This window comes from Eleginops maclovinus, chromosome 10 (genome assembly GCF_036324505.1).
Source record: "Eleginops maclovinus isolate JMC-PN-2008 ecotype Puerto Natales chromosome 10, JC_Emac_rtc_rv5, whole genome shotgun sequence".
In the NCBI taxonomy this organism is placed as follows: Eukaryota; Metazoa; Chordata; class Actinopteri; order Perciformes; family Eleginopidae; genus Eleginops; species Eleginops maclovinus.
This window is the reverse complement of record NC_086358.1, coordinates 2,034,810-2,051,255: the sequence shown is the minus strand read 5'-3', so window position 1 is coordinate 2,051,255 and position 16,446 is coordinate 2,034,810. Positions and strand designations below refer to the sequence as shown.

General features: G+C 39.8%; 1 protein-coding gene across 2 annotated transcripts in view; it reads left to right on the top strand.

Annotated features, from left to right (window-relative positions):
* The window catches only part of LOC134870766 (zinc transporter ZIP11-like), a 102,008-nt gene that overhangs the window by 14,954 nt on the left and 70,608 nt on the right, over positions 1 to 16,446 (top strand). For both annotated transcript variants that reach the window (XM_063893157.1, XM_063893156.1), the window contains exon 4: positions 7,243 to 7,401. In XM_063893157.1, the coding sequence (XP_063749227.1) occupies positions 7,243 to 7,401 (159 nt within the window). The remainder of the gene's footprint in view (positions 1 to 7,242; positions 7,402 to 16,446) is intronic.

Genomic DNA, 16,446 nt, shown 5'->3' with positions numbered 1-16,446 from the left:
TTGGAGATATTGTAGAGAGCATTAGGAGGTTATTGACAGTGGAACAGGTATTAATTTAGTGTGTGTCAAAGAAGATATTGGAGAATGGCTTAAGAATTCTGAATTAATTAAATTTTCCCCCCAAATCCATATCGTTATTGAAGAAAAGTGCGACACAAAAATCACTCCTGAGGATGATTACATGATCGTCACTACGCCCAGCTGGAGAAAAAACACTGAAGATTTTTTGTGAAATTGAAGCGTTCAAAAGGCTTTTGCTCTATTTAATTTGTATTTATTTTAAGGGATATAACTCACCATTCAAGCTCGTCCTCAATGAGAGAACCTGCTGTAAATAAACCATGTCTTTTATGATTCATGTAACCATGAAAGCCCTTTGTAACATCACAAACACACACCCAAAACATGCTTTCCCCTGCTCTATATGCGCATACAGTAGTACGTAGTCGATGTTAATTGCGTGGAACAATAATCAATTATGTTCATGTCAAAGAGGAAAAGACCATATATTGGAAAAGGTCTATAGCTGAGACTTAAAATCCTGAATACATTGACCCAACGTGACCTTACCAGTATCCCCAAATCTATATCATTCATGAAAAGCTGCAGAAAAACAACAACAGTATATGAAATCCATTTTGGCATAATAAGTAGTTATTGGAAATGCATTGAACTACAGTAAAAAAAAAGCAAGGTTTTGCTTTTTTCCAATGGTCCCATCTTTCCCAGTTGGGAAGTGGTGAAGATGAAGATGAAGAAGAAGATTCAACTTTATTGTCATTGCACAGAGTACAAGTACTAGGACAACGAAATGCGGTCTCTGCATTTGACCCATCCTAGTGTTAGGAGCAGTGGGCTGCCATTATGTATGGCGCCCGGGGAGCAGTGTAGGTAACCAGTGTCTTGCTCAGGGACACCGCGGTGGCACTTGGTCTTTCGGGGACTTGAACTGGTGACCTTCCAGTTCCCAGGCCAAGCCCCTATGGACTTTGCCACCACCGCCCCAGTGGCTTTAGTGTTGTGGAAGTTTGCCTTTTTGAATTTCCTCAAAGGATGCCAGCCAATTCTCCCTGTGGTCATTCAGAACTAAACAAGGTGAATGAAATTAAACATCTTTGTTCAAACTCAAAATATATAATTGAATTTGTCCCCAAAATCCCACAGTTTGCGAACAACAATCCAATTTAAAAAGACCACTCAACAAAGACTTTATTATATTGCTCAATGGGTGTAAACAACACATCAGTAGCTGTTTGTGTTTTCCTCGTCTAATTTGCCAATTATTCTGACAACACATGATTACATTACAAACTGTCTAAGTTAACAAAAGGAAATGCAATGCCTGAATCAGCCCAGAAAATTGGATAAGCTCTGAAATGTAATTGGTTATTCATTGGTCCTTCCACCAAATGTCATTAAAATAGGGCCAATATCGTTCTGGTTATTCCCTTTACAAACACACAGAAGCAGTGGGAAATATGAACCCAGTAAATAAGTCTACTAAAGGTTTCCCCGAGCTTCTGCAACATCTCAACATTTGTTTCTGTCTTGCATTATTTTTTGATCTTGTTTTGATGACGGGAGATTCAGACCACTGCCCAAAGTCTCCTCCAGCACATCCCAAAGATTCTCAATCGGGTTCAGGTCTGGACTCTGTGGGGGCCAATCCATGTGTGAAAATGATGTCTCATGCTCCCTGAACCACTCTCTCACAGTCTGAGCCCGATGGATCCTGGCATTGTCCTGTTGGAACATACCCGCTCCATCAGGGAAGAAGAGATCCATGGATGGAATAACCTGGTCCTTCAGTATGTTCAGGGAGTCAGCTGACCTCATTCTTTGGGCACGTTGCTGAACCTAAACCAGACCAACTGCAGCAGCCCCAGATCATAGAACTGAGTGTATAATGTGCCTGTGTTTACTTTGTACTTAGATTTATGTTTCCATTTGAGTTATTTATTCATGAACAAGACAGAGAGTATACAAGTCTTTTAAATATTTCAGTGTGGACCAAAATAGTTAAAGACATTACCTCCATAACTTTCCTCTCCTCTCCGTATGTGTTGTAGATATACAGGGAGGAGAGGATCTTAGTGGTTCGCTCTATATGTCTTTTATGTCTTGAGCTAGGGCCTAAAATCAGATTTTCCAGGCTAGTTAAACAGTCGTGGTTTACTCAGACACGTTCTTTCTGTTGCATATCCCCACGAATTAGAATTCCAGCTCTGTATGTTAACAGAATATTTCGAGGCCACAGTGCTTCCATATCTCCGTCTGAAACTAGTCGCACAAGGATTATTATTTGGCCCTGAGTGAAAAGCACAGCAGTAATTGGATGCTGGCATTAGTCTCAGACAGGTGTTTCAACAAAGTCTTGAAACTCTGTTTGGACTTAATAAGCAAGACTGGAGATAGTGGAATGAACTTGGAGTGTATCGGCTGCAAAGGCAAATTAATGAGAAGCACCATAAAGGACGGGCAAACAAATGAAACAGCTAATCAAATGGAGGATGAATTTGATTGGTAATGCCTAAACAGAAAGGTAGTTTGAAGCTAATTGAAGTTTCCCCTAGGTGATCTCAAAAGCTTTCATTTTGCTGTCCTTTTAATTCCTCCAATAAATCTGGTCAGACAAAATAAAATTGTTTTTTAACACGAGCTGAAGAGATTTAGAGAGATCACATCCAACATTAGCCGCCTTTAGCTTAGCGGTGGAGACGTGAAGTCATGTGACCGTGTTGTAGCTCCTTTATAGCCCAACATTAGCTGCCTTTAGCTTAGCGGTGGTGACGTGAAGTCATGTGACCGTGCTGTAGTTCCTTTATAGCCCAACATTAGCCGCCTTTAGCTTAGCGGTGGAGACGTGAAGTCATGTGACCGTGTTGTAGTTCCTTTATAGCCCAACATTAGCCGCCTTTAGCTTAGCGGTGGAGACGTGAAGTCATGTGACCGTGTTGTAGTTCCTTTATAGCCCAACATTAGCCGCCTTTAGCTTAGCGGTGGTGACGTGAAGTCATGTGACCGTGCTGTAGTTCCTTTATAGCCCAACATTAGCCGCCTTTAGCTTAGCAGTGGAGACGTGAAGTCATGTGACCGTGCTGTAGTTCCTTTATAGCCCAACATTAGCCGCCTTTAGCTTAGCAAAGGAGACGTGAAGTCATGTGACCGTGCTGTAGTTCCTTTATAGCCCAACATTAGCCGCCTTTAGCTTAGCAGTGGAGACGTGAAGTCATGTGACCGTGCTGTAGTTCCTTCATAGCCCAACATTAGCCGCCTTTAGCTTAGCAGTGGAGACGTGAAGTCATGTGACCGTGTTGTAGTTCCTTTATAGCCCAACATTAGCCGCCTTTAGCTTAGCGGTGGTGACGTGAAGTCATGTGACCGTGCTGTAGTTCCTTTATAGCCCAACATTAGCCGCCTTTAGCTTAGCAGTGGAGACGTGAAGTCATGTGACCGTGCTGTAGTTCCTTTATAGCCCAACATTAGCCGCCTTTAGCTTAGCAAAGGAGACGTGAAGTCATGTGACCGTGCTGTAGTTCCTTTATAGCCCAACATTAGCCGCCTTTAGCTTAGCAGTGGAGACGTGAAGTCATGTGACCGTGCTGTAGTTCCTTCATAGCCCAACATTAGCCGCCTTTAGCTTAGCAGTGGAGACGTGAAGTCATGTGACCGTGCTCTAGTTCCTCTACACCCCGACATTGGCGTTTTACTTGTGAAATCATAAAGTTGTGTTAATATGGGGGGATCATCCTGCTGAACAACAGGTTTAATTATCATAAATGTTGAAATTATTTTCGGCAATAATCCAAAATCCCATTGGCTTTTTGAACAGCAGCCAGTGAGGGCTGTGTTTACAGGAAGCTGTGCTCACAAATGAGATTCCTGCCTCCCGTTGGCCTCTTGTAATACTGCTCTGCATAATGGATATGAGTTTCTGTGTTGGCTTAAGGGATCTGTGTTTCCTGCCAATTGAATTTCAGATATCTCAACCTGTTTCCTCATAGCCATTTGTAACCGTCATCAGGTGAGATTGCCCATTTATGCTTTAAACCCTACAGTAAGCGTCCTTATTGTAATTATTTTTCCACCATGTTGTTTTAGCCTAACCATTCCTGTTGTCCTTGAAGCAAACGCAACAATTGCCCGTTATGAAAAGCTGCACTCCGGACCACGCTGAATTTCCATTTGTCTACTTTTTGTGCAAATTAGTGGCTTTTAAGCTGATGTTTCAGTGTATTTTTACCTAGATTTAACTTCATACACATTCCTTTTTTTGTTTTGTTCCTTTGACTTAAGAGGCTAGCCCACCTTTTTGGTTCCTTTGCAGTTTTGCACATCAACAATAGAGATGTTTGTAATATTCATTATTTTTCAACAGTTATGATACACACGAAATACAAATGTATATATATTTATGTTTTATTAAGGAGTAAAAAAATGATAATAATAAAACAAATACAAAAATAGAATAATACGAAACAAAGAAGACATTTAAAAAGTGTCTGTTCTGCTCCTCCGAGGCTTGGCAGCTTCCAGAGAAGTTTGTCAAACTGCTCATCGGATGTGTTCTCTGGATTGTTGTTAATTAAAGTGTCTAAGGCTCTCCACCTTGACTCAATTTGCACAGAAGTACACAATGTTCTCCGGGTGGTTCTCTCATGGAGAGGGCATACGTAGAGAGCTGGTGAGGAAGATAAAAATAATCCCCTCCAGAATCCTTCTCTCTGATTATGAAGTAGTTGTGAGTGCAGGAAGGTTTAAGTTTAAGAAAATGAGAAAAGTTTCCAACGAGTTTGCATATCACCATCTATAGAAAGTATAACACTACTGGAATCCTTTAAGGTTGGAACCAGTGCCTTCCTGTGGTAATTAGAAGTGAATTGGGTCAGTATACAACGGAAATCAGCTCTGCAATAATTAACCTGGCTGCTGCTTTAGTACCATGAGGAGGCCTTTTAACCAGTGCTGCCCTTCAGTGGGTTCCAGCAGTGTGCCTAAAAGAATGAGTTGATTGAATTGCTGCATGTAAAGGAACATGCCATTAGGAGAGGTTATATTTATTATAATTATGCAAACAGGAGCCTATTCTTTCTTCGTTTCTGCTCTGCTGCACAAGGTCGTTGAAAAGTCTGGTTTTAGAGGAAACACTGACGACTTCTTCAGTACCAAAACATGTGAAAAGAGAGACGGGTAGTAGCATTCGAAATACATGTATCCTCAAAGAAAACTCTGAAACCATAAATTATTATAAGTAATTAAAATGAATCCTTTGTTTGAAGTGGATTCTTCTTTAATTCAAAAATAAAGAAATAATAATAAGATATATAATAATCATAATAATCATATAATAATAATATAATAAATATAATAATAATATAATAATATAATAATAATATAATAATATAATAATAATATAATAAATATAATAATAATATAATAAATATAATAATAATATAATAAATATAATAATAATATAATAAATATAATAATATAATAATAATATAATAATAATATAATAAATATAATAATAATATAATAAATATAATAATAATATAATAAATATAATAATAATATAATAATATAATAAATATAATAATAATATAATAAATATAATAATAATATAATAAATATAATAATAATATAATAAATAATAATAATATAATAATAATAATAATAATAAATATAATAATATAATTTTATTATAATTACTTTGATATTTTATTTTAAGACTGATTTTTATAGAACTCAAATTCATTTTAATCTCCAACACACTTAACAATTAATGCAAAAATAATAATAAACACATTAAAAGCAATTTTGGTAATCTAACTCATTCCTGCCCCACTACCACTTCCTTCTCCGATAGTTTCTTTCTAGCTTCTCTTTGATATCATTGCTCTACTTGTTTCCTAATGAAGACATTCAGATGCCAAAACAATGCAAATACATACAGTTTGATTATCCTCCTGTTGGGTATTTTAAGTCCCTTCTTCCACCTGTATAGTTTGGTTTCCTACCCTTCCTTATTGCTATATGCAGCCGGCCGGACCTACTGTTATACATTTGGAGTAGTTAGACTTACATCATGTAAACTGGAGGTCAGGCTGTTGATGGAAAATAGGACGCTATCATTCCCCTGCAATCATGATGATGATGTGATTGCTGGCAGACTCTAGCAATTCAACTTGACTCCTTTAAAGAGTTTTCCATATTTCACAAGTTCACGCTCACAGAGATCCAATTTGTGGGTTGCAATCATATCTTCCGTCGTTATACTCTGTGTGCCTGACTAAATTTCACTTTCCATTACTTTTGATTGGCAGGGCTGAACACACACTCTTGTATCCTGTGTGTGAGGAAGAGAGGAGCTGAACCCAATCAGACTAAAGATTGGAACGCATTCAGTGATGAGCAACAGACGCTGCAGAAGCATTGAGTGCATACAAGAAGCTCAAAACAAAGACAGCACACAGGGATTTGATTAAACCGGGTAACCGTCTTACTGTCAGCATGCGCCCTCAAACCAAAATGCAGATTCTCCCCGTAAAATGTTAAGGTGATGCCAGAAAACGATATCTCTGTTGGTCAGAAAGGGTTCAATAATTCCAGAGATATGCAGATGGGGTCAGATGTCTGGTCAGACGGCAGAGACAGCTTATGGAGAATGAATAGGGGATGGATGTGCGGTGGGTTGGCCGGGGGACGAGTGGCAGGCAGCAGGCTGACACTGAGACTGAGATTTCTGATCCTTTCTTTTACTCTCCTTTTTTCTGGAGAGGAAGTAAAGGAACTTCACCAAAATTCAGAAACATTTGAAATCATTTGTGGTTCTTTGGCAATTCATATTTTGTGTCTGAGAATTATTTTTCTTATATGTAATTTTCTGAAAAATAGAGGTTTCTCTTTTCTTTCTGAAAATCTGAAAATGATGACTTTGTTCTTAGATTTCCAAGAAATAAATAGGTTCTTTAATTTTCAGATTAAAAAATAGAAGAATTCTGACGATCTACACCATTGACATGCACTAAAACTTTCATCACACTTAAAGCAAAGTCATTAGGAACTAATGCAGCAGTAGTCGTTGCATCACTTTGAGATTTGCTCATTTACTGCATATATTTCTGAAGTGACATTTTCTTATGAGTGATGACATATTGCCTTCCGTCTGTGTTCGACGGTCTCTGCTTTGAGGGTTTCATCTTATTTAATGTTCCCATTCCTCTCTTTCCTCTCCTCTCTCAGGTGATGCTCGCTGCTTCTTATTGGTCGTTGCTGGCGCCGGCGATCGACATGGCCGAGGATTCTGGGAAGTACGGCTCTTTTGCCTTCGTCCCTGTGGCTGTGGGGTTCACGCTCGGAGCGGCGTTCGTCTACTTTGCTGACCTCGCCATGCCCCTGCTGGTAGGAAACCTCTCATGCACACACTGTATTCTGCAGGGAACAGTGTGTGTGTAGTGTGTGTTTGCAGTGGTGTGTGTCTGTGACGTGTGCACGGGCACAGTAGCCCAAAAAAATAACAGGAACGGACATAAACTTTGTGCGGGTGTCATCTCCTTAATATAACACTTACAGTGGTATGCAAAAGTTTGGGCACCCCTCTGAGATTTCATGACAATTTGCTTTTCCTTTATAATAGAAGATCACAGCAACAACATTTGTTTTCCTACAAAGATGTAGACGTTTTAGTGTTTTCCAGACCAAAATTCTTAGGGTAGCATTACATAGTTTTATTATAATAAAATAAAATGCAAAAAATGGGATGTGCAAAAGTTTGGGCACCCTTATAAATAGCATTCATTTCAACACCTGTACGGATTTATAGCTGACAGGTTGCTGCACAAAATTGCTTTGATTAGCTCATTAGACCTTCAATTACAAAGACAGGTGGAACCAATCATGAAAAAGGCTATTTAACATAGGTAATAGCTGGCTGTGCCTGGCCTAGGTTCTTTCTTAGGGAGTGGCAAGATGGGGACCTCAAAACAACTCTCCACTGACCTGAAAGCTAAGATAATCCAACATTATAAATTAGGAGAAGGGTACAAAAAATTATCTGACAGGTTTAAACTGTCTGTCTCCACAGTCAGAAACGTAGTTGTGAAATGGAAGGCCACAGGAACAGTCCGTGTGAAGGAAAGATGTGGTAGGCCGACAAAAATAGGGGAAAGGCACAGGCGAAGGATGGTGAAAATGGTCACAGAGAAGCCACAGACCACCTCCAGAGAACTACAACAACATCTGGCTGCTGATGGTGTAGTTGTTCACCGTTCCACAATCCAGCGTACTTTGCACCAGGAAGAGCTCATTGGAAGGGTGATGTGCAAAAAGCCTTTCCTGAGTGTTAATCACAAGAAGAGTCGCATGAGGTATGCAAAAGCACATCTGGACAAGCCAGAAGCATTTTGGAACAAAATACTGTGGTCAGATGAGACCAAGATTGAGTTATTTGGTCATAACATGAACAGGTATGCATGGCGAAAAAAACACACTGCATTCAATGAAAAGAACTTGTTGCCCACTGTAAAATTTGGTGGAGGATCTATCATGTTATGGGGCTGTGTGGCTAGCACAGGTACTGGAAAACTTGTTAAAGTTGAGGGCCACATGAATTCCTTACAGTACCAGGAGATTCTTGACAAGAATGTTCTAGAGTCAGTCACAAAGTTGAAGCTACGCCGGGGTTGGATTTTTCAGCAGGACAATGATCCTAAGCACCGATCAAAATCCACCAAGGAATTCATGCAGAAGCACAGGTACAATGTTCTGGAATGGCCATCCCAGTCCCCAGACCTTAACATCATTGAAAATGTATGGATTTATTTGAAGAAGGCTGTCCATGCACGGAGGCCAAGAAACCTGACTGAACTGGAGACGTTTTGTGTGGAAGAATGGGCCAAAATACCACCTGCCAGGCTTAAGGGACTTGTCTGTGGCTACAGGAGGCGTCTACAGGCCGTTATTGCAGCAAAAGGAGGCAATACTAAATATTAATGGAATTATTTCTTAGGGGTGCCCAAATTTATGCACATGCCTATTTTTGTTTGAATGCACATAAACATGTTTCTGTTTGACCAATAAAAGTTATTTCACTACTGAGATGTTTCTGTTACCATAAGGTATAACATATGTTAAAATGAAGTTGCTGCTTCAAAAGCTCAGCAAGTGACAAACTGATGCAGTGGTTTTCCTAAGGGGTGCCCAAACTTTTGCATACCACTGTATACAGCACAGTATATAGGGTAATATACTGTGCTGTATACAGGGTAATATACTGTACGGTATATAGGGTAATATACTGTACGGTATATAGGGTAATATACTGTACAGTACATAGGGTAATATACTGTACAGTACATGGGGTAATATACTGTACAGTACATGGGGTAATATACTGTACAGTACATAGGGTAATATACTGTACAGTACATAGGGTAATATACTGTACAGTACATAGGGTAATATACTGTACAGTACATGGGGTAATATACTGTACAGTACATGGGGTAATATACTGTACAGTACATAGGGTAATATACTGTACAGTACATAGGGTAATATACTGTACAGTACATGGGGTAATATACTGTACAGTACATGGGGTAATATACTGTACAGTACATAGGGTAATATACTGTACAGTACATAGGGTAATATACTGTACAGTACATGGGGTAATATACTGTACAGTACATGGCGCATATTGTAGTACAATTTGCAGTATCTGTCTTTATTTTATATGAACTTTCATTGGGCACTTAAGTTAAACTCCTTCTGTTTCTTTTAATATTTTATTTAATACATTTTTTTATTGGAAATTCTTATATTTAAATAAATATTTGTTATTATATTTTACAATATTTATCATTTTCCGTCTTGTATTTATTTCAATAGCATTGTTATTTTCGTTTGTTCATTTTTATTTGATCTTTTATTGAAATAAATAATTGATATTTTGTATTTTATTGGAACTTCTTATATTAAAATAAATAAACTTATTTTTAATTTAATTTAATGATATTTTCAGACAAGAAGTAATTTACCTTTTTGTATTAATATAAATAGTTTTGCTTTTTTATTTGGACATTTTTTCTTTAACTTGTGTTTTTATAAATTATTAAAACCTAATTAGAATTCGAAATGATCATGAAGGATAATTACTAATTAAGCTCTTTTTAATGTTTAGTACAATGTTAATAAACAGCAGTAATAGATAAAGAGTTACCTGCAGCAGTTTTAACATTTGATGCCTAATTTCAATATGGTCTTTGCTCTCTGCATATTTTACATTTCTCAGAGTCATTTTAAGCCAAAGCCAGTGACAATAACTAACTTATCCATTAGTAACCACGTGTTTCATTACTTAGAACATGTCCATTCCTTCCAGGTGATTGTAGGAGATGAAAAAGCTACATTTTTAAAGCTCAAAACAAGCTTTTAATGAGTGAAAAATGAAGTTATAATTGGATAAATTGAGACGTAACCCCCTCTCTGTCAAACTGCTGTATGACCTCCTGCTTATTCTCCTTATTAACTCTAATTACAGCTCCTCTCGAAGCCCGTATTTTTTCACAGATTCGATCGTGATAAGTTAATTACATGATCCTTTTTTTAGGAAACTCTGTAAATATGAGCGATCCAGACACTATATCCTTAATCAGAATTCAATCAAAAGCTGTCCCGGTGAATTATGGTTTTGTGTGTGTGATTGTCACATTGACTTCCACACATTTACACGGGTTAGAGAATCTCCGGAAGATAAATAGCTTGAGTTTTAATCTTTTAACGAGGGGAGAACTCTTGTTCTTCTTTGGTTGTCTGGGACTTTGGGGTGTGTTTGAATTCAAAAGGTGTCCAAAAGATATCATAATAAGCCTCAGAAATCTACCCTGTGCTGTAATTAATTAAAGCTTGACTCTTGGGCATGACCTGTAGCGCTGGACTTAATTTAGTTTCACTACAGCCCTCTCATCTTCAGAAGCACTGCCCTTTATGACCGGTTTACGTTAAAAGAATACTGAACAAATTGAACAAGATTATTATTATTTCAGCAGGAGTTCTGAAAGAAGCCTTCTCATGCTTTCTTTGAGTTTGGGAAATGGACGCAAAGTGACAGAAATGGACCGAAAGAGAGACGGTAATGGGCAGAGAGACAGAGGCAGAGATGGATGGAGAGAGACATAAGGGATAGGAATTGGTGGAGAAAGAAAGAAATGGACAAGGAAAGATAGAAATGGACAGAGAAGGACAGAAACAAATACAAAGAGACACAAATGGACAGAAATGGACGCCTCGATCAGACAGAAATTGGCAGAAAAACAATACAGAAATGGATAGACAGAGACAGGATCAGGTGGAGAAAGAAAGAAATGGACAGACAAAGCGAGAAATTGATGGACGCAGGGACAGAGATGGATAGGAAGAGACGGAAATCAAAAGAGAAAGGAAGACGTAAGTGGACAGAAGAGACAGAGAAATGAACAGGAAGAGACGGCGAAGAACTGAGACAGACGGAAATGTGATGCAGCCACTACAGTCAGAGCTTCAGAGAACAGCTGTTGCCTTAAGCTCTTGAAATCACACCGGGAAGGCAGCGACGACACGAATTACATCTGAAGGAGCGGCCAAGACATGGCTGCCGTGCACACTCATACAAGATGACACACACTCTGGTATAAATACACACTGAGGAGGATGTAGAGTGAAGGGAAGACGATGATACATCCCATCTTACACGGCCATTAACAAGCTGGTGCACACGTACCTAAAGAGGGTGTAGGTTGCAGGTCCATTCTTTCCATTTCTGTCTCTCTCTTTCTATTTCACATGCCCGAGAGTCCCGGTTTATTAAGTGCAGCACATGCTGAATCGCACATGGTAGGTTTTGGATATTTGTTGGACAACATATCTTTACCTTTTTTGAATTAAAAGACACCCCAGAGTGCCAGGCAATACTACTGCACTGTAAAAAGCTCAGCTGTAGTTTAAACTCCAGTCTTTTAAGCCATGTAAATGTGTAGAAGTCAATGTGACAGACTGAAGGACCCATGATCAGCAGCTTCTGTCTACATGTTGGGTATTATATTGAGTCTGGATCTCCCATTGCACAATATTTCCACACGAGGAGGATTCTTTTTCTTTGTGCAAAAACGTGTAATTCTCGAAGCACCTGCAAAGGGATGAGCTGAACCCCCGACTCCTGCCAAGCTAATATTGCCTCAGTGCTCCAGTGCAATTTGCATGAATTGTAATGAGATAATATGCACACAATTGCTGCTGAAATGGCCCATTCCTATGTAAATGAGCCTCGTCGGAGAAACGGTCCAATGAACAAAGACAGGCGCTAATGGACATGGTGGTCTTCCAGGAGTTGGTGGTGTCCCAGACTCTTATAGCCTAAGGGTGATCGTTTCAGAAGTGCTTTGACAGACTGGGATTTTAAATCAAGTGTGGGATTATTCTCTGTCCAAGTTAAATCCATTTACTTAAATTTGAGAAATGCCTGTGCAACCCTTCGGTCTGAAAACGATATTCTGCTTCCTGTGTTCTTGGCAGATGCATGTACACTTTACCACATGGGTAATTGCAATCACATACAATAGAAAGGGCAAAGATTGCACTCACCTGCAACACATCGTAGGCGTGTTCTCGCTTTTTACATTATGAACAGAATATCTTTTGGGGATTCGACCTCGAGACACAGCTGGCAGTGCTTGCAAGGGATCCGAAAATCCTTTATGCTAAAAATCATTCCTTGCAAATTGGCTCGTCTGAGTTGGAACGTTTCATATTTTTTACTTATTGTACCATTAGATTAAGATTCAACTTTATTGTCATTGCACAGAGAACAAGTGCCAAGACAACAAAGTGCCCATATTGGATGTAGTTGTGTAGGAATATAACCAAATCTGTGTTTTTGACACATTACTACCAAAATCTCATCTCGATCGATTTGTCTGTAGTCCCTTCTTCTTAATTGTCAGTTATAATGGCGGATGAGGACCTTGCCACCCCTTGATGCAGTCTTGTTTTCTTGACCCAGTTGCTTAATTTCAACAGGTGAGCCCAGAGGCAAAAATATGACCTCATTAAAAACATTGTATCAAAACAAACAGCAGTCTCTGCTCTAGTGCTGCTCACTAACAGCTGCATATTAAGTCTGCTTAGCCTTAGAGGTAGCCATTACGATGTAACCCAGTGTTTCCCCCCCTCTCCACTCGGCTCAGAGGGGGCTAATTGAGCGGCTGACCTCCCTGGACTGAAACTGCACTCTGCTGATGCTCTGAAAAGAGATCTGAATTAGGACTGATGGGCAAACGAGCCGGTCTGGAAGCATTCAGACTTTCCAGCACATTGTGTCAAATGGGTTTCATCTCTCAAGGCTGCAAGGCTGCAAGGCTTCAAGGCTGCAAGGCTGCAAGGCTGCAAGGCTGCAATGCAAGGCTTCAAGGCTGCAAGGCTTCAAGGCTGCAAGGCTGCAAGGCTTCAAGGCTGCAAGGCTTCAAGGCTGCAAGGCTGCAAGGCTTCAAGGCTGCAAGGCTTCACTGCAAGTCAATGGAATTTAGAGACATTTGTTGGAATTTGTGCAAAAGCAGAGTCAATTAAGGCTTGCAAATTAAATGGACTAGGTGACGGTCAAAATGTCTTCAAGGAGTTGTAAAAGCTTGTGAAACCAGGACTTTGATGTGGCTTTACTCTGTGTCTGGTTTGTGAGGATGGCTGTCTCGGGAATGTGATTTGTTAGCCAGAATGAGCAGTGGAAGGACGGGTACAACAGGTCCAGATTGTTTGAATTGTTGTCCTTTAACTTTCTCACTTGTTTTTCCTGAGGCTTGTCCATACAGGTATTAAAAGTTGGCTTCACGAAACACATTTCAGCTGCCCATATAGTGGAAAAGCTTGTTTCAGACAGTTGAATGTCACCTGAGTAGGAAGAAGCATCATGTTAAGGACCTCCAACAGTTCTATATTGCTGCCTGTGTAACTTCATTTATTAGGGTTAGGGTTAGGACTTGACTTGGTGCTTTTTTGTCACTCGAGCTAGAAGGAGATGTCGACTCCCAGGAGTATAGGTTCATATCTTAAGTGTGAAGAAGGTGTGGGAACATGCTTCACTTTTTACACAGTTTCATTGACGTTATCTTTGTGTGAGAGCTAGCTGACAAAAGTCTCTTACTCTCCTTCACTTTGTGTCCTTCTTGTCGGCTTTATCCTTTATGCACTTCTTCTTCTCCTTCTCCTTCTCCTTCTCCTCCTTCTTCCTCCTCTGCCCTTTCCATTCCTTGGTGCCATGGTGACAGTCGTGGAAAAAATAAACCATCAGGCTCTGATAATAGCAAGCACGAAATCAACTGGGAACGTAGGGGGGTCTTACACACACACACACACACACACACAGCGGGGGGTCATCAGTGTTTGGACAGCTGCTGGTGCCACTTTTACTGGCTCCTTAACAAACACTGGAACTGAATGGGAAGAACGATTGCGGAAGGAAGATGGGAGCGAGAGGCAGAGCGGTGGGTTGACGGGGGAGAGAGAGGGATTGAAAGCGATAAGGTAACGGAGAGAGGGGAGACTCCCAGCATGGTGATGAAAACCAAGTAACCATGACACACTGTGTAATGGTTCCAGTAGGACATTTTATCACCACTACAACTCCCTCTCGTTCTTCCCACACATCTATCCATCGGTGCACGAAGGAAATCTAAAGAGCGAAACAATGTCCTGAACACAGTCCATTGAGTTTGTGTTGGGACCATGTAATGCAGGTTAACGGTTTCTGTGTCCTGCAGTCGTTTCAGTCTGTGTTCAGTCAATTACCTGTGCAATATGGATACACTACAGGTGTAATATGAGGCCTGTTACATGGGTGTAATACAGGTTTAATAACAGAGTAAGACAGGTGTTATATGAAGCTGGTAATATGGGTGTAAAATAGGTGTTACAACTGTAGTATGGGTGAAGTACAGGTGTACTAATGATGTCATACAGGTGTGATATCAGTGCAATAACAGTATACCATCGGTGTTAAATTGATGTAGTACAGGTGTTGATGTAGTACAGGATGTAGTACAGGTGTTATATTGATGTAGTACAGGTGTTGATGTAGTACAGGTGTTATATTGATGTAGTACAGGTGTTGATGTAGTACAGGTGTTATATTGATGTAGTACAGGTGTTGATGTAGTACAGGTGTTGATGTAGTACAGGTGTTGATGTAGTACAGGTGTTGATGTAGTACAGGTGTTGATGTAGTACAGGTGTTGATGTAGTACAGGTGTTATATTGATGTAGTACAGGTGTTGATGTAGTACAGGTGTTATATTGATGTAGTACAGGTGTTGATGTAGTACAGGTGTTGATGTAGTACAGGTGTTGATGTAGTACAGGTGTTGATGTAGTACAGGTGTAATTATGGTTTAGAAGGGTTTTAATAGGGGTGCATTATAGTGTCATATGGCTTCAAATAACATTGCAATGTAGAAAATGTCAATCAGTTAATTTTACACAACATCCAAGTATGAGCTGGAATATTGGAAGCCATTGAAATGTAATTGTTCAAGTATGAGAACAAGAGATGCTCAGTGTACCAAACAATCTGTCCTCAAACACATCTGCTTTCATAGAATCATAGAAAAGCACAATGAGGGTAATTTCACTTCATTGAAACCTGCACAATGCACCCACTGAAGTGTTCTTAGACAATGTATTGCAAACCAAAGCCCCCCCACTTACACTCAGTAATGTAGGGCCTTGTTTTGTTCAGTCATCATAACTAACAGCTTCTCTAAGTAGGGGAAATGTACACTTCTGTGAATGGTGCAGGGTAATGTACAACGCGGCACAATACGTTCCCATGCTTTTCCATTTATTCACTTTGTAATTGTGTTCGTATAACTCCCACCATGTTCTGTCCCGATGCAACCGTTGTGAGAGGGTCCTATAGTCCTGGATCTGCAGCTGTTCTTCGGTTTACAGAGCTTTACGTTGAGTTTCAGCTTACTGCTTACCTGTCCGACTGCACTGCCTCTGCTCTCACAGGGTTGTTTTTATCTGCAGGAGGAAGCGTTTTTTGAGTGAAAAATGTCCCTCCTTTGCATGTTTTCTTTGGAGGTTTAACATATTAGGAGGGGTAGAAGTCGCTTGATGTATCTCCAAAGGGATCTTCAGCTGTTCACTCTGCTATTAAGTATACCAAGTACAATGCACACACTCACAGCACCTGTACACATTAGGACTAAAGACATATTTACATATACGAAAGCATGCATTTTTGTTTTGGAGACGAACACGATGCTAGGTTTCTTGGGAAGCAGTCAGGGTCTTACAGACTTCGGTTCCCAATTCAAGTCCCTAAAGACTGACCACTGACTGATTTAATATTTGTTCTATCTTTCATTTACATTTAGAGATAGTGTGTGGTATTTAAGGGCATGTGCTAGCAACAGC